Raw genomic sequence first — 24,590 nt, 5'->3', positions numbered from 1 at the left:
TCCGCCGACCTCCTCATCTCTCCCACTTTTTCTCTCTCCTCTCTCTTCCAAACTTGACAAATAGACCGCCACATAACAATGTACATTGATTCTGCCTAAGTTGTCTGGCTGAGTATCACGACCCTTTCAGTTTTTATTGAACAAAAAATATCATTCTTTCACTGCACCTTCACTCACTTTTAAATGAAAACAAAATGGTGACCTAGAGTTTTTTTTTCTTTTTCGAAACATTTATTCATTAGGTATATTATTACAATCCACCTCCACGGCCTCTAATTTCCGCGAACCACTATGCCTCCACCTACATCATACTAGCATCCACTCCACTTTAATCTTCACCATATTTTTGTCGGTCTCAATCCACCTGCACTTAATTGTTAGGACTCGTGCAGTGGAAGAAGCGCCAACAAAATCGCTATAACACAGAATCTGGGAAACTATGACCAGCCAGAAATAGGGCGACCGTTCGGACTTCTCCAGAATGGCGAAGCCATGAACGCAACGAGAACACGTGAAGATCCAATCAAAGCAATAAAGCAACCACAAAATATGCACAACATAAAATTTACATAGTTCACCCTATATCAGGACTACGGTTTACAACACAAATTAAAAAGTAATAAGACCACAAAGTATCATAAAGGAAGACGTATACTGTTCCAGTCCTAATGGAGGACTAGCATTTACAACACATGATCTCCAATAGTGTTGCATTATTGACAGAGCCCTAGACGATTCAACAAATGCGTCAAATAATACAACAGCCAATTAGTGGGGCTGCGTGTCTGTGGACGAGTAGCGGAGGTCACTATACCTTGTCCACAAGCTTGAACATGTTCCCGCTCTCCACCCAACAGCTCCGACGAAGAAAATTTCACAACAGAATTCCTGTGTTTCTAGCACCTAATCTCGTATGAACCAGCTTTGGTAATATAGCGGACCCACTCAACTGTGTTGTACCCACTCTTCTCCCAAACCTGCAAAAGCTGATAAGGTGGAGCTGTATTCACATAGAAAATTTGCATTTGCCACAAAGTTCAGTAAATTTACCTTGAGAAAACGAACACGTAATCCAGATGCTGTAAACATAGGAACCTGCAAAATCAAGAATCAGTTTAGAGTAGGGACAGAAGTACTTAGATGTTACATGCAAAAGACAATATGAGCTTAAATCATAGTTGTTAAAGGCTAAGGCGCCAAATGCCTTCTGGAGCCTAAGCGCAAGGCACGGTATAAGGCGCGAGCCTGATCGAAGTAAGGCTCGTGTATATAATAATGCATATTTAAACATATATTATTATATATATCATAATCAAGTAGTAATTGCAGTTAATGTAAGTAGTGAACCATAAATTTATGAACTTTGTCAAATATTTCAGAAGGTTAAACAATAAGATATAAGATATAGAAACTTTTAATTTACTAGTCATCAAGTAAAAAAGAAAATGATATGAATAAATGATTAAAAAATACAAGGCACGCCGTGTTTTTAGCCTGGAGCCTACTAAAAAGTGTGAGCCTGAGGTCTTTATGTGAGCCTGATTAAAGGGGCCTAGCCCGTAGTAGGTTGAGGCGCTCTAGCTGAGCCTTGACGAGCCTAGGGCTTTTTTGGAGCCTAGGCGCGCCTTTAACAACTATGGCTTAAATATAATGTATCATAATTATATAATTATATATTTATTATTTACTATATTATTTATTTCTTTGTAACTTTTTTTACCACAAAAAGGGATCTGATAAATTGTAGCGGACAGATTCAGAAATGGTAAAGAATGGGTACAGCTCCTTCAAAATCTTAAAAAATCTTAAACCAGCACCAGCTTGCTTAAATGCAAACATATCACAAATAATTTGTGTGGTTATGTCAACACGCTATTAAGTATAAAAGCATAGATGTTCTGTTCCCAAATATTGCAGGAGACTATAGCTTTCTTGAATTTCATATTTAGTCATTGTATATTTTATATTAAATTCCATCAAGTACCAGTAACTAGAGCACATTGAAGGTTCGAGCTAGCCTAACTAGAAAGTTCTACCAAAGATCTGGGACTGAATCCCATTTGCAGCCGTACCTCTTTTTTTTCCCCATCTTTTCTTAGAGAGAGAGGTGGTTTTATGAACAAGGAAGGGAAGGACCACCTCTGTTGTTGAAAAAGAAAAAAGAGGAAAAATGAAAAGGAACTCCAAGTGTGGACTTTTTCAACAAATTAAAAACCCCAGATCCAGGAACTCACTCATATTACAATTACAGAATGGAAATAACACCATTATCTCATTTATAATTGAGCATATAAGATTTCAAAACTTCTAATTCAAAACCTAACACAAAATCAGCACTCATAAAGAGGGACCTTTATGGGAGGGACCGGATCATCATTACTAGAATGCAGTTGCAATGTTGGCATCCAAAGTATAGTTCCTTTGATGTAAGGTACTTTAAAAAATTAAGGACCCTGCCAGTGCACTTAATTCATTTCCATGAAACATGGGGGCTACCATAAATTCACTAAAACCATTTTCATGAACTAGTGATAAAAAATCACTTAGGTACCTGGAATTCCATCTGAATTGGCGGCCTAGTCCAAGACTTCTTTTCTGCAATCGTGGAAATCAACTCTACTTCTGCACTTAAGGTTGGCTCAGTTTGTCCAGGAAATTTACGTATCCTACAAAGTTCCAAATGTTGTTACAGAGATCAGCCGCAAACTAAACCGAGTGTGGAATACTGTAAGAATCAAGATGGGGGCAAAATTAAAAACTATAACTTTAAACTATTAAACAATATACTGAGACATTCTCTTTAAAAATAAAATAAAATAATCATATTTATATCACTAATCAAATAGATTATCCACCATATGTGTACAAAAATAAATTGCATACAACATTTTTTTAAAATCACAATGTATTTCCTAATGCATAATGCTAACCTAACATGCATGGAATCTATGACACGGAGAATATATGGCTCTCTGGATTAAGATTTCACCTGCATAGTAATTTGCAAGAGCATGAGCCATATAATATCATTACAATGTGAATTAAGATGGAAAATTGTTACATTGTGAATAAAAAAACTTCCAAAATCAATCCCAATTTAAGATACTAAAAACATGATGATCAGAAGAGTAAAAATGTGCATGAACATATTCAAAAAGACAATAGTTGATTTTTTATACTAAATTGGTATATGTTCATGACCGAGCATGTTACATATATATAAATAGAAGTTTCATTTTTAGTTTCCACACACACACACATATATAAAAATTATGTATAACATTCCATTGGACTGATGTGTTGGATGACAAATTCTCAGTTAATATCATCAAATTTATTGCCTAAGAAGTTGAGATACACCTAGGTTCAAGTAGGGATTGTTGCACCTAGGTGCAAGCTCAAAGCCTCAATCATAACAAAACACTTTTTTCTGCGTAGCAGTTCCCTCAAGTTGATCAATGAATGAGGTATGCTTGGTCGTTGTATAAGGTCAATCTTCTCTTTGGATCCATGATTCAACAAGACAGAAATCAAGCACCTATCTTGGGTATACGACATTTCAGCAAAAACAGATGTTACAATGATAATATACTAACCAACGGGCCAGTGGCCTAGCGGTATCAACCTCTTACTTCCCAAAGGAAGGTCAGGGGTTCAAGTCTCAGAAGAGACAAGTGTGTGTAAGTACCAACTAGGAAAAAAAATGATAATATACTAAGAAAAATGATGCCCATGGGGTCAAATATTACAAATTAACATATTCAAATACTCACTTCCACACCAAGCAATCAATAGATGCATTGTACTTTGCTCGGCCTGATGTCACTTGAAAACTTGTTTTTGCCGTTTGTTTTGGTACTGGAATCTTAATCACAACTCCAAGCGCAAACATTTTTGCTCCAAATACGCTCTTCACCTAAAATTTTAGGGAGAACCATATAAATGCATTGTAACCAACACTTCAAATCTCCATGCTTCAAAATGTCAATAAGTACCTTAACATTTACTTCCATTCGTGTCCGACCCAGTTCCTTAATAGTTGGCAACACCCGGAATGGAAGATTTACTCCCTCGGTGATACGATATCTGTGTTGCTGAGCTTTTTTAGATTACATTATATATTAAAAAGGTAAAAAATAAAAAATAAAAAATAAAAAATAAGAAGAAGGGTTGAGGGCTTACTTCATCAACTCAAATTCACCATCTGGTGGCACAAAACTAACTGTCTTTTCTGAGTTAAACCTTGTCAAATTTACACATTGATGGAAAGTAACATCATCGAGCTCAATGGTTTTCCCACTGCATTAGATAGCCGTAACATAGTAACAAAATAGGAAAATAATGCAAAGAAAACGCATCTGTCAAGCAGAGGTTTTAACTAAGGAAACATGCTTGGCAAAAATACTTAAGTTAATGTGAGCAGATGAAAATATGCAACTGCAAAATATAACGCAGAAACATTTGAAATACAGGAAGCAAGCATCTTAAGTAATGTCAATGGAAAATTAAGAATTATGAAATATGTATTGTTATATTAAGTTTCTGTACTACAGACACAAAACTATACAAAAACTTGGGGAACATTATATCATCAGTAATTGCAAAAACAAAGTTCCTCAGAAAAACTAACGAGAGATATTAAGTAGTATAATTGCGCAATACATATTGGCTTTAACTTTGCTCTTTCACAGCAAAGAAACATATAGAAGTCAAACTATGAAATGTACAAATGCAGGGGCGGAGCCAGGATCTTGAGGTTGGGGGGGCCAAAATTATAAACAACATTATCTAGTTAGAATTTTTGAAAAAAAATAAAATATTACGTAGGCAAAAATATTTTACTATTTATTATATTCATACAAAAATATATCTATCTAAACTTTTTCCAATTTATTTAAATAAAAAAACTAGTTATTTAAATAAATTTTTTATCAAACTTTTTGAATAAACACAAATAAGATTTATGCCAAAATTATAAAAAAATTCAATTAAATAACTCTCTTTATTAACCGAAAAGAAAAAAAAAACAAAAATAACTTTAAAAAAAATGTAACAATTGAAAATTTAACAAAACAATGAAAATGATTTAAAAAAAAAAAAGCAGAAACAAATTAATAAAATAAGAATTTAGATTCTTAAATCATCGATTTTTGTTGATATTCAAAACTTCAATTGAAATTTTTGTTCTTTATTTTGTAAAGATTAATTTCTTATAGAATTCTTATAAAAGCATTTCAATAAAAAAAAAATAAATAAAAAAATAAAAAGTGATGGAAAGAATCATGTATGAGATGAAATTTTAGAATATTAAGGTTATGAAAACAATCGTATTTGTAGTCACATTATGGAATGAAAGGTGTTTGAGTTGAAATTTTAAGATAGTATTAAATTTTTATATGAATCAATTTTTATCGGGATTCTATAATCGTTAATTAAATCACTATATAAACTACCTTTTGTTAAATTCTAATTAAAGAATTATATTTTTTTTTTCTTAGGGGGGCCAAGTATAGATTTTATACCATATATGCTATACTATTTTATTTTTACCTATACTAAAAAAAAAATTCCAAAAAATTAGGGGCCCCATGGCCCCTGCCAGCCCCCCCTTCCCTCCGCCCCCCTACAAATGGGTTGTACAACGAGAGATTCAGAGACTGGGAATTAGATTTTTTTATGAAATGTACAAACAATGTTCCAAGTGCAAATGAAGAAGTAACCATGGACTAATAGGCTGTTAACCCAATGGTATAACCTGTACTCCCTCAAAAGGGAGGTGAGGGGTTCGAGCCCCATGGTGGGCAATTCGTGAAATGTGCGTGTGATTACTTACCTAACCAAAAAAATTTTTAAAATGTTACTATGGAGCCCTTCTACAATCCCATAATTAGATGTGTCCAATATGTGGGCAAAAATATTAAATATGTTAAAGCAAGCACAGATCTTGTGTAAGTTTCATATTTCTCATGCAAACAAGATGTGCAATAGTTTGATTTCCGGACATATCTAAAAGAGGCTCATTGAGCCAAATCATTTACACTAAAAAAAAAAAAAAAAATTAAAAAAGGATTAAACTGAAAACTTGTAAGAATATGTATAAAAAATGAAATACTGTGACGGGTCCTCAGAAGCTACCTCTTTGTAGGACGTGATTTAAGTTGGGACTCTTTCTCGAGGCCAATTTTATCATTCAATCCCAACTTCAAATCAGGCATTCCAGAAAGGAAGCACTTCATAAGAATTTTACCAGTTACATCACATCGCAGAACACTACCTGTAATCACCAAATTGTTTCTAAGCAACCAAGACAGATACACCAAGTAATATACCTGCCAAAACTATTGCCCACCTTTTGAAGACATGAGAAGATTAACACTTTCAACAATATCAAGAAACACCTGTTTAATAAATAAATGTTATAGTTCAGCAGAATAGCCATATTAGAGGAGGTTAGGAAATAAGAAAATAAATAAAATAAGGTAACCTCGTTCTTTTTATAAGCAAGACCCTCTCGACGCCATCCTACAGCACCCGTAACTTGTAAAGTTGCATTTGGGACTGGCTTATCAGTAGGCTGTTTAATTTTTAAATGGCAGAAACAAGTTAGACTGTTAGAATAATCTTCCATACGGTATTCAAAGGGAAAAAAGTAACAAGTACCGGAAAACCAGTCATAGGAGACTGTTGCTGTGCGCCATCTTTCAAAATTAATATGAAATCTAACTATAACACACATCTAACCTTGGATGAGAAAGGTGAGCGTACTCCTTCCTGAGTAATGTAAAGCTTCAAAATTTCCGGAGAGAGATTTTGAGGATAACCAAAGTCCATGATCTCTGCATTTTTCAATTCAGTATCAAGGATATATAAATATATATACTGAATTTAATTCTGTGTGGAAAAATAAAAAAGAAGAATTTATTTATTTTTATTTTTTTTTATTTTTTTTTGTTTCACCTTCCATTTTCATAGCTATGTACCTGTGTATGCTTGTGCAGGTGGTTTGAGGGAGGAAAAAAGAAGAAGAAAGAAACACGCACACATTCTATGGACAGAATTTGTGTTTCAATAATAAGAAAGTCTTAACATTCTAGCTCGGAAAACAAAGACCACAGACTCCAGAAAAGAATTAACACACCAAGAACGCCAGCAAGCACAAAAATGAGCAATGATGTGAAGCAATGAACAAAACTGATACATATGTGTGTGCATGAGAGGGGAATAGAGAATATTGAAGTCAACTGAACTAAAACATTATCATAAAGAAGAAACAAGAAAAAAGAATAATAAAAAAACAGGGGGCATAGACTTTAATCAATTGGCAAATTACACAACTAAATATGTGTGATAATGCTTAAATCTGTCTTTGAGGATGTGGCAATTCTTCTACTAAAGGAACCACATTCAACTTTAAATTCGTTCGCCCAAACCTAATCCTTGAAAATTGCCCAATGACTTCATCTATATGTGTATCTATGGGAATTTATTTGTAGAGATGATACCCTCTTGCATGTGCCTTCCCAACATTGGTCAAATCCCCAAGTGCACTCCACTTTTCTTCTTTTATTGTTATAATTAACTTTTTTCTTCTGTTGACTAGAAGGGTGCTCCTCCCACCTTTGAATGGACCTAGTACCCTTCGTGCACATCGCATAAGGGAGGAGAATTAAACCCATCACATTCATCTTCTCAGGCTTGGTCCTTGGCCAACAACTTTAGAGCACAAAAGAAATGAAATACAGGAACCATTACCTATCAAATAATAGTTGAGCAAAACCAAGCCTGATTGCGAGCTATTCGGTAGGCTTACACTATGTTAAGTCTAGAACTATACGGTTTCAAAGAAAAGAAAAATGGTGGGCCTTGTAGATTAGAAGGGTTTGGAATTGGCTTGCATTTTGCAAGTGAAGTTGGAATTGCTGGACAACAACCTTTTTCTTCGTACTGGATGCTAATAAAGGCTTATAGGGCAGAAGAAGGGTAAAGGTTCTCACACTAGACTTAAAGGATATTACCCCGTGTGTGTCTTAGTTATGAAGGGTGCAAGGAAGGAAGACCGGGGACAGACCTAAAATTTGATAATTTTTTCCACAAAATGACTGTTCTCAAACTTAGGCCTGCATCCTTACGCTTGTCAGTCTGAAATTTTACAATGGCGCAAAGTAAAGACACGCTAGGTTACTGTTTTGGACTCTCTTTTTTTCCTTTAATCCTAGACTGTTTGGACATTAAAAAAAGTTTAGCGAAATTAGGGTGATTGCAAAAAAAAATTGAATTTTTTCCTAGAAGAAGAATAAATGAATGAACAGACCGATGGATAAACAAATATTCTAGAAATAATTCCTATAATCCTTAAGGAATCACACCTAGGGTCATGATTGCTAGAACTAATTTCTGTTGGACTGAAGAGTACAGAAAGATATATAGGCCGTATATGCTGCTGGAGAACAAATGATTGAGGTTCTGCAAAAGGACCATGTAAAAGATTATATCACTCCCGAAAAGCTGGCCGACTTGGTCGGACAAATCATACACAGAAGTTTTAAATTTTTTAATTTTGATAAGTAAAAAACATTTATAACAACTAAAGGCCATACATAAAGACCAGAAGCCCATTCACTAACAGAATAGAAGGTTCCAGAAACTTTTCAATGGCCAAAATACCCTTGAATCCTAAAATATAAGATAAAAATTCCTATAACTAAATCAGTAACATATTAGTTAACTTCAATAAAATGTGAAATAAGACCTGGCATGACTAGAAACTTAATGATCGAAGGTCCCCAGAGGGCCCAACCTTGAAACTAAACCAACTTCTAAGCAATTGATCCTTTTATGAACTGCAACACGTTTCTTCAATTTCTCGTACTTTATTTCATTAGACCCGGGTTGCACAATGAATATCTGAAGTTCTTCCAAGGCTTTCTAGTTCAAACCAATTTCTTCTTTCTGATGTATGCCTTATCCATTTTTATATTTCTAATATAATCAAATTTAACTTTTAACAATTGGCACACACATCTCAGTAAATAAGAATGATTGCATACCGTACAACATATTAACAGAATACAACTGTATTCAAATATATTTATCAAAAATAAAATAAAATAAAATAAAGTGATGATAAGATAAATGGAAAGAGTTATTCATTGCAAGCTCCATCAAGTGGAGTACTTTTAAGGACTTACCATCCAAGAGCTCATAAATCAAAACAAAATTATTACGAATGGCATCTTCATCAAAAGCCCCACCAAAATAAGATTTAAACAGTGAAACAGCCTGCAAATAAAACAAATATCACACATATAAATTAATACTGAAAAGAAATTTGTCCTGTAAGTGATGAAAATGTCATGAAGGCAAGTTGCTTGCCGATTGAATAGCAAGAATAAGAAGCGAACAGGGAACCAATTATTCATTTTAAAGCATGCAAGGACAAGAACGGTGACAAAGTAATACAAAAGTCTATGAAAATTACTGTAACAGTTGATCGGAAAGGGAAAAAAATAAAAATCAAAGCAAACTTGCGCAAAAAATACATGCAAGATGTATGACAATTTTTTATGATTAAAAACACATAAATATAGCAGAATTATTCAATTTTTATACTACATATAGAGCAAATGCAATTTGGAATTTCCTTTCTCTGTTTTATGTTTTGGGATGAACAAGTAATAGCTATGCAAAAGACATAAATAGAAATCACAAATGCACACCCAAGGCGGAAAGAGAGAAACATTAAATTACAAACTAATGATCCAAAAAAAACAGCAGAAGAAAGACCACTTCCAATCCCCTTGGAGGATCCTAGACTAGGAACCATGGACAAGCCTAAAAGTTCATGTTGTCTGTCTCACATAAGTGTTGGGCACGGACACGGCCCAAAACGTGTCCGAATATTTTTCCTTTTTGGACACACAGCAAACTGTCGACACACCGCGGACATGTGTTTGATTAAAAGGGATTTTTTTTAAAGTTCAAAAAAAGATAGGTTAAAATAAAAAGTGGAATAGAATTATCTTATCACAAACCCCTTTCTTCCTCTACAAATTCTCTCCTGTTATCAACAAAGCACTCTTTGTTTCTCAACAAAACCTTAATTTTCCTTATTTCTTTAATCTTTTCTTTCACCGATTCTCTCTCTCTTAATAGAATTATCTTTCCTATTTTAAAAAAGCCCTAATTTTAGAAAGGGTTTAGAGTTTAGACATACAATTTCACACAACTCTCTCTCTCTCTCTCTCTCTCTCTCTCTCTCTGCCCTTTTCGTCTTTTATTCTTTATACAACTGTAATCTTTTGTTTAGTTGGGGATTGAGATTACAACAAATTTTATAAACGGAGTTTAAAAATTATACGCAGCCCATTCTCATTTCTTTTCTCTCTTCCTAAATAAGAGAATTTGTCATTGCATTCTGTAATTTTTTATTACTAGTCTGATGAACACTAGAAGTATTGATCTTATGATACATTATTACATATATAAAAATATTAATTTATTATTTTCCATGTTCCTACTATGTCTTAATTTTTTAGGATTTTTCAGGTTGTCATGTCTGTGTCGTATCCTGGTCATGTATCTGCATCCGTGCTTCTTAGATCTTAGAGAAAAAGACTCATTAGAAGTATATAATTTTAAATTTGAATTTTTCACAATTTCAAAAGTTTTCATATTCCTATCCTTCCAAATGTGCACACCCGCGCCCCGCCCCCCCCCCCCCCAAAAAAAAAAAATATCATACTTCTATGTATCCCTAATCCCAATTTTTCATTATAAGATCAAATCGTAGGTGATGAGCACTGAAAAGTGCGCATTTAAACCCGTTAAGCTTAAGCATTCTAGTACCTTTATCTATCTTACTTTGCCGTTTTAGACTTATTACGTGTTATTTATATTTTTAGGCACTAATCTCAAAATTTAGCTAACTCAGCCAAATAAGAGCTTAATTGAAGCAATCCTGAGATAAACCAAAGGAGGGAGCAAAGTGGAGAAAGAAAGGAGCAAAAAGGAATCAAGTTGTGCAGCTGAAAAGTTCGATCGATCCAACTTAGAGTTCGATCGATCCAACTTAGAGTTCGATCGATCCAACATCTATGATCGATCACAGTACTTCTCGATAGATCCAACATTGGCCTTTGCTGAAATTCCAAGTTCGATCGATCGAACATCACCTTCGATCGATCGAACATCACCTTCGATCGATCGAACCCTATTTTGTCCTATTCAAATGATTGATCTTATCCACAGCTGTACGCCTACCAACCACTTTTGTCTTTTTCCCCATAAATATCTTGAAAATATCCCAGCCTTGTCATTATCCGGAGGAGTCAGACCACTTCGATCGATCCAAGATGCAGTTCGATCGATCGAACCCATTTTCGATCGATCCAAGTTAAGGTTCGATCGATCGAACTTCCTCCAGCGAGAAAAAGTTAAAGTCCAGCTCATTTATTCCGTCCTTCATCCAATCATTGGAGAATATGCCTTGCACGACCACAGCTCATCATGGGGTGTATTTGACCTACCTATATAAGGAATATGATACACTTTTTGAGGGAGTCTCTTGTCACACATTGAAAATTGATCTTAGAGGCTATTCTTGGAGAGGAAGAAGGGAGGAAGCTAGAGCAACCTTTGGAAGAGACCTTCATCATCAAGGAGCAGATTTTCACCATGGACTTAGCCCTTGAGGGTTGGAGCTTCATCATCATGAGTGGCTAGACATCCTTTTGGGGCTAGAGTTAGCCCCAAACATGCTTTCTTTACCTAATCTTGTGTAATTTTGAGGGATTTGTGTTGTAATTCATATTTTGACTCTTGAACTTATGAAGATCTTGATTATTCATTGAGTTCTATGGATTAATGCTTCTAATTGATCATTTTCTCTATCTATATGTCTATGTATGCTAGAGTAGATGCTCACCTCTAGATTTAATGTTATTGATGCATGTCTATGTGTATTAATGCCTTTAATCTTGAGATTGTCAAAATATGAAGTTCTTAATGTAATGCTCTTGTTATGTCTCTAAATGGTTCATACTTATTCCTTGATGGATTGTGCTTCTCTTTTAAGTAGTGTAGTGTTAGTTGGGGAAACAATTCATGCTTGTTCTTTGATATTCCATGCTTTTGAATGCAAGAAGCATATGCTCTAATATTGTGGTGTAATGGAATTTTGAGCTTAATGAAGGATTAATGACTAATTATGATATGTTGTATCTTTCACATGTGTTTAGACAATTTATTCCTCTCCCAATAGATATTTTGTACCTCTCACATGATGTTTAGATAATGCATGTTTAACTAAATCATCCTTATGGATTGCTTGGACTATGAGCTTAATGAAAGGTTCAATGACTTGAATTGTTATTTTGTTATCTTCACATGATGTTTAGACAATATATTCCTCTACCAATAGATATATTGTGGCCTCACACATGTTGATTGAGACAATTTGCACTTGTTGAGTCACCCTTACCAATTGAATGTCTTTTACACACACAACATTGTTGCAACACATTCATTTCTCTCATTAGTCACTTGATTATGGTTTGGAATAGTACTGTTTGGTGGTGATCTCTACACCCCAAGACCTTTCCTTCTTACTTACTCTTTATCTTATTGCATTGCTTTATTATAGTTTAGCTCATTTAGTATAATCAACCAACCAATCAATTGTGTGATCACTCGACCTACTAACCCTAATTACCATAGTTTCACAATTCGATACACCATCAAATCCCTTGGGACGATCCCTACTCGCCCTATCTATATTTTATATAGAGAAAGGTAGTAGTGGCTTTCTATAAATGTAAAACTTGGCCACTCCTAAATTCACAACTCTTCAAGCTTGACTTGGTATCGCGACCCTTGTAAAGGACCGGTCAATAGGTGGACTTATACATCAACCAACATACAACAAAGGAGGAAACAAGAACCCCAGAATCCACACACCACATTACAATGCAAAATCAAGTAAGGTGTGAAATCTATCACCTCCTTCCAAACAATGCTTCTCTCAGGAATAAACCAACATTGTCAATTAAATGATAACCATAGAGCCAATTTCTTTCACTGTGTCCGAGTGTGAAAAAACGCCTTTGTTAACCATGGAATAAAATGAATACAGACATGTAAGTCTTGAAAACACCAATATGTCAGCTGATATATAGCAATTGTTATCAATATCCATAATTTTCAAATATATATATATATATATATATATATATATATATATGTATATGTATAAATATATAATATTATAGCAAAGTATAGAAGGGTTGCAGGTGCACAGGGTAGAGGGCATTGAAAAAAATAAAGTACCACAAGATATTATATGCAATATTCAACAGAATTTTCAAAAAAATCTTAAATGAATCTGTGAAATAAACAGAAGTTCATACAATAAATACAATGGTATATGATTGATGATATAGCATCAAATATATCACTATATATATTATATCTCCACTATATTTTAAGAGATTGAATCCCATTTACTCTTCAAACTGCAATCCACCAACACAATTTTTTTAATTTCTTTGGATAAGTAAGATTTCTATTAGAAAGCGTTCAAACTGGGAACGCATCCCATAAAAGCAACACAAGTCCAAAAAGCCTCTAAACTCTCAAAGAGTCCAAAAAACCAACTATTTCCCCCATTGATTTACAATTTCTCCCCAAAACCCAACAAAAAGGTGAAGAAATAATAGAGAACTTTAGTGCCCCAATAGGATTCTCCTTGCCATTAAAGGATCTCCTATTCCTTTCTGTCCATAAACACCACCTACACACACAGAGGAGTTACCCTCCAAAAGTCACGGGCTTGAGCATCCACTGCAAAACCTCTCCAAGCCTCAATCAAACCCCTAGAGGACCTAGCATAACCCATGCCACCCCAAACAAACCCAGCACTAAGTCCCAACAATCCAAGCCATAGGACAGTGCACAAGAAGATGATTAACCGCCTCCTCATCTCTCTTGCACATGTAACACCCATTGACAACAATTTGTCTCTTCTTTCTCAGGTTACCCATAGTTGGACTCTTTCCCAGGGCAACCGTCCATGCAAAAAAAGCCACCGTGAGGGAGGTCTTGGAACGCCAAACGACCCTCCATGGGCTGGGATGCCCCTAGGGCATCCGTGAGGCACATGTAAAGAGAGCCTACAAAGAAGTGCCTGCGCGTTGAAGGATCCATACACGGGAGTCAAAGCCATATCCAACAACGACACAATAACTCCAAGAACCCAATCGCATCCTCCACCACCCAATCGTGAAATGCCTCGAAAATCCAACGTGCCAAGTTGCCCTTCCACTATCAAGCCGATAACAGTCAGCCACCAAGGCGTTTCTATCCATGGCAATCCTACAATGTCTGGGACTCTGGGGTAATTGCAAGCCAAGGATCGCTCCCCACACCAAATATCTTCCCAGAACTGAATTCCCCTGCCATCCCGACTCTGAATCTGATGTGCTTTGATCTATCATGATTTGTCAAATATATCACGCCACTGTTTAAATAGAGGAACATAGACACTCCTCCCAGGAAAACATTATGCCACACATTAGCCAACTTCTCATAGAACAATTCAGTAGGAAATTGATCATTTCCATTTTTATCCCAGAAAATGCATCTCTGCCATGTCTAACAATCTCTACCAAATAAATCCTCTGAATAGAGATAAAGCACATTTTTAACTCCAAATCATAATAACTATAGACAAGAGTCCTTAAAAAACCTTCTAAATCCACTACAACCACAAAAAATCTTAGGGTATTCCTCCTATGGAGAGATATCCTCACACAAAAAACCTTCGGAAACTTCGCCTACTAGCCGTTTCCAACCTTAAACTTTAACTTATGACATAGGAAATAAAATCATTCCCATTCAAAATGGCTCCAACTAACATCCCAAATCTGCCACTCTACCCTATGTAACCATATTCCACCACTAATATTTTCTCTTTAAACACTTCTTTTACAATTTCAGAACACCAATTGCAGAAAAAACTTGATTCATGAAAGAATAATTCAAAACCAACACCTGATGCAGTAACTCCATTAGAAACCAAATAGAATTATGACACAGAGTATTATAAGTAGATCCTCCTCCATACCGAACGAAAGAAAGAACCTCTTTAAATAAAACTTCCTTTGTCTCACAGAACTGAAGACCAAAATACCACAACAAGAGAGAAAATGAGTTCGTGAACAAGATATTGCTTCAAATAAAGGTCACCATCTTATTCAGAAACATGTTACTCCCCAATAAATCAAAATTCATCTTCAAGCCCAATACCACTTCAAATTAAACAGGAAGACCTCTTAGAAACCAAGTTTGCTTCCCCTTTAGTACTTATAAAAGTCATACAGCCAGCAGCATAGAGAAAATAAGCAATCCTAACTCTCTCCCCAACTCCTTCAACCCCTAAACTTCAAATAAATCTCCAGCATAAAATTTTGGAACAAATTTATTTCATGTTACTATCAGAATGATAGAAAGGGAAGGACATAAGGCATCTCCTGGCCTAAAACCCCCCAAACTCCCGGAAAGTCGTAAGGGCAACAAAGCCAAGGAAAAGAACAAAAGACATGCAGTGTCCACCCCCTCCACTTAATCCAAGTTAATTTCCAGAAGAAATAGGAATGATTCCCAATTAAACAATCATAAGCCTTCCACATTTGTACTCACAAATCCCCCGAACCACCACCAACACAATAAAACACAGGAGAAAGATAAAACATGCTGGTTGCAAGACACTTTACCATCACCTTCATCATGTACCTTAAGGTACATAGCGAAGGTCCGTAACCTATGCAATGATCATATAAACCCATCAAATAGTCAAATAGGGTAAAACCTGTAATATCCAAAAGAGAAACTAAAATTAAAATTAAACTATCTTGAAACAGCACCATAAAAATGCACTTCCAGAACTCTCATCAAATCTTCCTACAAACATATAAGCATCTTGGTAGAAAGCCAACAACATTTCATCCCGGCTGAGCGCATTATGACTAATTTACTTCTTTAGCAACACTGAAACCCCTTCCTTTTACAGTCTTTCTAACCAATCTCACTCCCTTGCATCAACAACTTCCTGGTTTAAACCAGGAAAAATGGTATTCGGTACTGGCTCTTCTTCAATTCTTTCTCAAGACCTATCTGACTCCCTTCTAAGGAAGTGGTTATACCAATTTTGCTATTTGTTCTGGGAAACAATAGCCTTATAAGTCAACTTACCAGAAGGGAGATTATGTCTTCCACTTGCTACTTCTATATCATGTTCCCAAGATCTGCCAACTAACATATGCTCCCTCATCTTAATAGAGAATATACAAATAAAAGAAACTCGTATGTTGGGGAAAGTCTGTCCTATATTTTTTTTGGGTAAATTCCACCTACACCCCCTGACGTTTGGCAATATTTCACTTACACCCCCTCTACGTTTCATAATTTCACCTACCTCCCCTGAGGTTTTGGTTTAGGTAGCAGATTCCCCCTTACCTTTAAGGGGCTGACGGATTTTGCTAATGTCAACAGGAAAAAATTAAAAGTTATGTATCAGGAAAAAATAAAAGAAGGTCAATTTTGCCCTTGTAATATCTGAAATGACATATTTAACCTCATTGACCAATATACAATTACCTATCTATCCTTGACTTATTAATACAAATGTACCAAAATGACCTGCCTCTCAAAAACCCAGAACCTACAATAGGAATATCAAGGAATGTGGAACTACTTCAATCTTGCATGGTGTTTTTCGTTCATCAAGTTTTTTAACAGGAATAAGATAAATCTGTGCAAAAAGAAAATATATTTACGAAAGGTAATACACAAAAAATGATGAAATGTCATAATTATATATTCATGTGTCATAAGCATTTAGCTCACCTAAATTATATTGACAGATGAAACTAGGACTGATTTAAAGACGGGTATAACAAAAATGTAAGTGGTAGCATATAAGCTATATAGCAAATCCATAGTTGAATAATTGGTATATGGGTAAGTTGTTCATAATGGGCCAAAAATCAGATTGCAAAGCTAACCTTTCAAGTGTGCAATTTTGCATTAATTTCTAATACATAACAATATAAGAATACCATAAATGAACCATACTTCTGAATCAAAATTTCTGAAGCAAAAATGTCAGAACTCAAAAGTGGGGTTATTCATTCACTTCAAAAGCTCTTCTTGGCCAAAAGGCCAAAAAGGGACCACCTTATAGAACTAGGAAGCCATTTGATCAGAACATTAGTTACGATACCCAGATACAGGGAAGAAAGAGGAAAAAGAAGAGAGTAGACAGCAGGTACCCAACGCACATGACGGTAACGGTCTGACCGAAGAAGATGGAGGCGATGACGGACTGAAAAGAGTCTTCTCCGGTCACCGGCATGCTTCGCCATCCAAGTCGACCTACAATCCAACCCCTCTGGCCCATTCTCTCTTCCCTCTTATCTCTCTCTCTCTCTCTAAGCCGCTGCCAGGTGCATCAAGAACTTCATCGGCTGGATCTGGCCATTCAAGAACAATCGTCGGCAGAGCTCAGCGATCTTGCCAATGTCAAACCAATAGAATCTGGCGCCGGCGTTTCTCTCTGTCTCATTGTCTCTTCCCCCCTCTCACACTTCACCGCCATCCGCCGTTCTATTTATCCGTGCTCACTGCTGGTTCTGTTCATTCCTGCTCAACGCTGTTCAATCCGCCTTGCTCGCTTCTTCATAGCTGTCCTCGCCGGTAAGTTCAGCGTCGCCGTCCTCTTTGCCGCCGGTAAGAAGAGTCTTGCGTGCTCACCCGTTCAGACCCGCTTCTCCTCGGTAAGAGCAGATCCTTCGCCACGTCAGAGTTGTTATCCTCATCACTGCTCTTGACTCAAGATATCGTATTTGGGGGTGTGCTTGGATGACTTAAGGGTAGTTCCGTCTTTTTAGACTCAGTACATCTTTTTATAAATATCAATATAAAATTCATGGGCAATACCGTAAAATCACACATTTCCGTTAGTAAAGTGGACGGAGGTAACTGCTAGGGGAGGTAGGTGGAATTATGAAACGTAGAGGGGGTGTAAGTGGAATATTGTCAAACGTCAGAGGGTGTAGGTGGAATTTACCCTCTCTCTTTTTTCTTTTTTTTTTGTTAATAATGATATAAGACAAGCAAAGAAAGGAGGAAGAATATAGATAATAGGCAGTTAAGATGTATTTGAAGGTATATGATGAGCAAACAAGCATGAATAGCAGAGAAGATCGAAGAGCACACCATGTACTCAAAATGGTGGCTGACCTGAATAGCAGACTACCAAGAATTCAAATTGCAATAATCTTATATCTGCAAAATGCTGATAATCTAGTAAGTGTTCAACATCTATTATAGTAACAAGTAAAAGTAACAGTAATATCATGCTCAATATACAGGTTCCTGATTCAAAATGGGTAAAACCAAACCCGTTAAGAAGCTTCAGCAGCAAGTATACTTGACTACCTCAACAACAAACTTGAATGCACAAGCTACGTTGGCATTGCTGCTAACAACAATCACAATGTAGACATTGCTTATTCTCATGTAGAAGAAAGAGCAACCTCCAATCTGACGCACAGGACATGTACCAAGTTCTTTCGTTTGCATTATATGCATTCGGAAGGCATCCACCATATTTCCCCTGAACAAATGATTCAATAAAAACAAATTCAAAATTTGACGATAACGGTAAAATGAATTTCCTATCATAAAAAATGCAGCCATCAAAATACCAAAACGAATAAGCAAGGCGGATAAGACAAAGCATGCAGGATGGAATTAACAAGAAGACAGCAAGTAGTGACACTCAACACATATTTAATTATGACTTAAAGTAAGCATAGGCATTTATTTAGAGCCACTTGATAGGTAGGCAATGTGTCCTTAGGCATGTCTGAATAGGAATAATTTTAAGACAAAACAATCACAACCAATTAAAAAAATTTATACTAGAGAGCCAAATTATATGTAGGTAACTCCAGTAACATAAAAAAATGATAAGTATCTGAAGAGTAATCAACCCACCCACCCCCCTCCCCCTCACTCCTTCATCTGTCCTTTTTCTTCAAAAAAGAAAAGAAGAGATAAAAAATGATAAATCACCTGTGCTGTGAAGGAGTCCCAACTATTTTTTATAGGACATTGCAATAATGTATTAGCATATTCTATGAAGGCTTATCATTGATATCAAAGATGTGATTGGAGATTGAAGGCTAAGTTAAAATCTCAAGATGATTTCTTCAAACTGCGTTGACCATACAGCTTTAAACAAGTGACCTAGAGGTCACAATATTTAGGTTGGTTAACCATTAGATTACTCGGCCCATGCATAACCTAGGTATTTGAATGAACCAGTTTGGAAACAAATTAAGAAGTTCAATATGTAATGGATTGGTCACTCAAACAAGCAGCCTTATAAGAAGGTCGAAGGCCAGTGAGCCTGATGAAAATCTATTTCAACAAATGCATAGGTCTGTTGCAGGATTCGTGATCTAAACCTAGAGGGGGATGAATAGGTCTGTTAGGGTGACTTACTGGTTTTAACAAACTAAAACTGACTTAACAGAAATTTAAATTCAAAACATAGCAAATAATAAAAATCATCAATGCATAGCCGTGACAGACAGAGCCATAAAATTATACGCAGGAGGGGGGAGCAACCTTAAACAAAAAGAAGGCACAAAATTTTCAAACTATCATAATAAACAAAAGTTAACATCAATTGATGTTTTCATTGAGTAATTTACAATTATCCTCGACAAGTTTTCGTGAACGCCGAATGATAGCTTCATTACATGCGCAACCAAATATCTCTTTTTCAACATATACAATCAAACTATCACACATCCGTTGTTCTCTCATTCAATTGCACAATTGATTCTTCACATATCATTGCAGAGAAATCTGAAAATGTCCTCTCTACAATAACAGTTGCAACTGGTAGGATTAATGTCAATGTCACAAGCAAATACGCTAATAAATAAGCCTTGTCTTTTTTGGTTTCAAATATTATTTTTTTTAAAGATCATCAATCCCTTTTAATCCTTCAAACTCGTTGAGGACAATGGATGTGGGGCAGTTGAGAATGAAGAAACGAAAGACTAAGCCAATTACTTTATTTCTTTTGGACCCAAAAATATCAAGTGGGGAAAGAATATACAATGGGGTATAAGTGTAACTGGAAATCCTTGTTAATCTACTTCCTTCCTTCCCCTTCTTTATATTTGGGAACATGACAAAATATATGTTTAATCAACTTTTCTGTTTGTTGACTTATATAGAGTCTCATTGAGTCATCATTTTCCGGAACAAATACTGGATAGTAACCCGAGAAAGGTTCCGAAGTTGCAGATGCCCAATGGCTCAAACAATAACCATAGCAGTAAAGCTCAAGTATTTTTTCACCTCATTGCACTGAAAATCTAACAAAGCAGAAACTTCCTTTTAATAATAATTTTTTAATAATAACCCAAAAACTACTGTCATTCCAGCCTAAAGGACAGTTCACCACCTTAGGTAAGAACAAGAATGTTTAGGAGCTGTCCCAGTGTCTGTACCTACTACAAGAAAGCAAAATTCAGCTGTTCTGATTTAACATACCACTAAATTTTTATCTCGTTGAGGTCTCCATTCCCAATCTCTAATAGGAAGGAATCAAAACAAAAATGAGAATCAAACGCTTGGCTTCAATTCGAAACTCTCAGTGCAAAATTTCACATTGTTCACCACATTCTTTCAACGTCAATTCCGAATCAACACTCAATATTCATACATTTAAACCATAAAAACTCAACTATCTTATGATATGTAACATTCACGTACAATATTTCAATATTCTATTGATTAATTTTCACCAGACCAAAACCCAGACACATCAATGTGTGTGTGTGTGTGTGTATATTCAAAAAGTGTTACTTTTATTATATGCAACTTAAGTAGAGAGAGAACTGACCCAACGTCATCGCGATAGAGGCGATTGATGAGGACATCGCCACGGAGATTCAAGAAGTAAATAGCGGAAGCAGCCACCGGCATCTCTCCGATCCAGTGGACCCAAATTCTGAGCAACAAACGATCCAACCGAAAATATCAGCGACAGATCAATCAAATCAGAAATGATCAGATCTAGGGTTTTGTTGAGGATATTCCAATTCGATTCTGAATCAAAGAAATGAGATTATAAGTATATTGATTGTATATGGAGTTGTGAATGCGAGCGAGGAAAGAGTCTTCAGTCAGCGCAATTGATCTTCGTTTAGTTGCTGTATTCTACTCTGTTGGCACGTGCGTTCTCGGACACTTCTCGTTTTTCACTTTGCTCCTCAATGTCATTAGTCAAACAGCACAGGGGTGGGACTGATGCTATGTTTGGTTAAAGGGAATGATTGAGGTGGGATGGATTGGGGGGAAAGGGGAGGATAAATTAACTTTTTCGTATTTGGTTAGGGGAAGGGAAAAGGGAGAGAGAGAAAGAAATAATATCCGACACAAATATCGATTTTTTATTTCTAATTTTCCTAAAAATTTGGAATAGATATAGAATTTTTAAATACAGAGGGCATATTAGTAAAAAGAATATAAAAACTCTGCTTCCTTTCTTTCCAACCAAACAAAAAAAATGTGTCACTCCATCCATAATTTCTACTATTCATTCTATTTAACCAAACAAAAAGTGAAAGAGACGCCTTCATTTCCCTAGAGATGCATCATTCATCCTTTTCCCTTTCCCTTCCATCTATTTTTCCATCCCTCCAACCAAACGAAGCATGATTGTCCAAGCGATACCGTAAAAGCAAAGCACGTGGCTGAAAGCAAAGGCGCGCACGAAATGGGAACTTAAAAGGAAAAAAACGGCATAAGTTTAACATAATTGTATGACTTGGGTCATTGTAGTTTGGATTAATTACATTCACAGCAAAATGAAAGTTGATTCATTTTTAAACAATGACACCCCTCAAATTTGCTTCATTTGACAAGGACACCCTAAGTACTCTAACAAATGATAAAATGATTATAATGCCCTTTGACTTGTCAATTAAACCTTTGAAATTACCGATTTAGCCTTCTAATTAATTTTAATTAACCAAACTAACGTTTCATCCCTGCCAAAAAAAAAAAATATATATATATATATATATACACACACACACACACACATATAGAAAGCGAGAGAATAGGAGAAGAGAAGGGAAAGAAGAAGTGGGTGGTTGCCACCTCCACTGGCAACACACCACCAGAACATACCGCCACCCACCATTACAACCTCCACAAATGCCTTTCTCCCTACCCTCTCACCTTCATAGTCCTACCACACCCCCGCCGTACCACCACTTCACAGTCCCACCACCACTTCACACCCCCATCACATAACCCCACCACCACCACCACCACCACTTCACACCCTTATCACACAGCCCCACCACCACTCCATAACCTTGCTCGGACGAGGACGGACAATGATTTGTCTGATTGCTATGGTTGTGTACCTAGAACCCCCAATTTACCCTAACATCTTATGTGACCTCATCGCCAATGCGTGTATTCTAATTAGGGTAAAAGGCTACGAGATGTGATGGGTGGGCTAAGAGTGAGTAGGGGAGGATGTGAGGATGATCGTAGAAGAGTGGGAATTGGATGTGATTGTGTACCAGTACAGGAGGATTGTTGAAGAGCTTGATGAAGATGGCTTTGTTGTGGTTTGTGTATAATATATATACATGTTTGATTGAACCCAGTTTAATTTATTTATGGAAAGTAAAAAAGCAAATATGTGGTTTATATTGCGGTGGCAATGCTGGGTGGCGGACCGGTGGTGGTAATATGGAGGTTGTAGTGGTAATGGTGGGTTTCTCATGAAGGTGAGAAGGTAGATATAGAGGGGTAGAAAATTTCAAGTTTTCGGAGGAGTGGGTAGAGAGAAACCTATTATTAATAAGGGTAGTTCTGTCATTTAAAATTTTTTGATATTTTAGATTAAAAATGAATATTGTATTGAAGGGCAATCTCGTCTTTTCTCAACTTTTAAAGGCTTGTTTGGATCAAATTTCTGACATGGGGTGGGAGTGCAATCAAATTTCTTATCCTTTTAGAATACAGATAAGTTTTGTCATATCTTTGTCTACTTTAAATCTTGAAGAGTTAACATTGTTAAAAATTATTTATTTTTAATGCTATAAGAGTTTAGTAAGTTTTATTTTTTATTATTTTATTTTATTTTCTCTTATCACGTCTCTAAATTCGAGGTGTGACACACATTGCTATCACAAAAAAGACGATCACTGTCTTAAGTGACAAAGAGCATTTTCAACCACATCATGCCACAGTAAAGAAGGAAGATTAATATGGTTCCTCAATTGATTTTTTCTCATATGTGACAATTTGTAGTTGTTTGCCCGATACACCTTCATTGTATCAATCATCCACCCCTGCAACGTTAAGAAAATATTATCAAGATTTTTAGACGATAATTCATTGAAAGATTTTTTCCCCGCATCCACCAACTCATCAACTGTAGTGAGAGCTCACTAGTATTGAAGCGATTGGATTACTATATAGTATCCAAGATTAAGAACATTCAAATATGGACTGTTAGGAGGTTGGAATGTTAACCCTATATCAAACCCATCTTTAGTCACAGCTTCTAGGAATTTTTCATCCAATGGATCTATGTGTGGTTTTGCATTATCTCATTGAATATAAATGGTTTTCATTATACCACCACAAGGTCATTTAGCTCAAATCGCCGATAAAACTTTCTCAATTAAATATGATCGAACAATATCTTTAATTATCGACAACATCGGTTTTCTCTCTAATGTACCAGCCATGCGATTTTTGCTACTTCGTTTGGGAGGAACTTTGCACATAAATGGATAAATTCCACTATTTCCAGATAAAACTTCATGGTGAAAAATATCGAATCGTAGCCTAGCAAATGCGGCGAGAAACATAATATTTGTAATGAAGCTTTTGCTTTTGCAATTACGTACGTTCATTTTCTTCAGGAATGAGATAATATTTCCCTGACTCTTATATAGAACCAGTTTTATCAATGTGAACATAATTATGCATATTGTAGAACTTTGAACTGCTGTGAAGACTACACTACTCAAGCATTGACAAACAAAACAACCATCTTGCTTTCGTATTCTCTTTAGTTAAATATGGCTTCAAGGCATTTGAATGTGGTATAATAAAACCATCATTAATTATTCTATCTAACGTAGATTTAACAACTTGTATAATAAATTATAAAGATTAATTGTTTGTACGTTGTCAGAGAGGAATTTTGGATACCTTATTGAGATCAACTTGTACTTGTTTGTAACCAATTATGTTCGGCTTTTTGTTGGAAACATCAATTGCTAATCCATTTGAAAAAATTTCCATTGCCTTCTGCCAAATTCAACTAACAGTTTTGGCATAAACAGAGAACATGCGAGATATTTTCTTATTTGTGTTCCACATGATTTGGACATATGATATATTCATTACTTAGTGGCTAAGTAAATAGATATTAGATTGATATTATACGATTTGGTCAACTTTATTATTATGATAAT

At 35.7% G+C, this 24,590-nt stretch overlaps 1 protein-coding gene across 1 annotated transcript; it reads right to left on the bottom strand.

Moving 5' to 3' along the window:
* Positions 1-518: 518 nt before the first annotated feature.
* LOC132303507 (AP-2 complex subunit mu-like) lies at positions 519-21,426 on the bottom strand. Its single transcript, XM_059800784.1, has 13 exons — positions 20,981-21,426; positions 18,493-18,670; positions 9,189-9,279; positions 6,742-6,836; positions 6,485-6,574; positions 6,350-6,398; positions 6,136-6,274; positions 4,183-4,299; positions 3,996-4,086; positions 3,774-3,916; positions 2,552-2,666; positions 1,051-1,095; positions 519-977 (listed from the first exon to the last, which is right to left on the bottom strand). The coding sequence occupies exons 1-13, from the start codon at positions 21,061-21,063 to the stop codon at positions 897-899; spliced, it is 1,317 nt and encodes a 438-aa protein (XP_059656767.1). The 5' UTR covers positions 21,064-21,426; the 3' UTR covers positions 519-896.
* Between the last annotated feature and the right edge of the window lie 3,164 nt (positions 21,427-24,590).

Source organism: Cornus florida, unplaced genomic scaffold (assembly GCF_030987335.1).
Source record: "Cornus florida cultivar Cherokee Brave unplaced genomic scaffold, ASM3098733v1 CherokeeBrave_3.0.0_Hap2_Chr04, whole genome shotgun sequence".
Classification (NCBI taxonomy): domain Eukaryota; kingdom Viridiplantae; phylum Streptophyta; class Magnoliopsida; order Cornales; family Cornaceae; genus Cornus; species Cornus florida.
The sequence above is the reverse complement of the archived record's forward strand: the minus strand, read 5'-3'. Positions and strand labels throughout refer to the sequence as shown.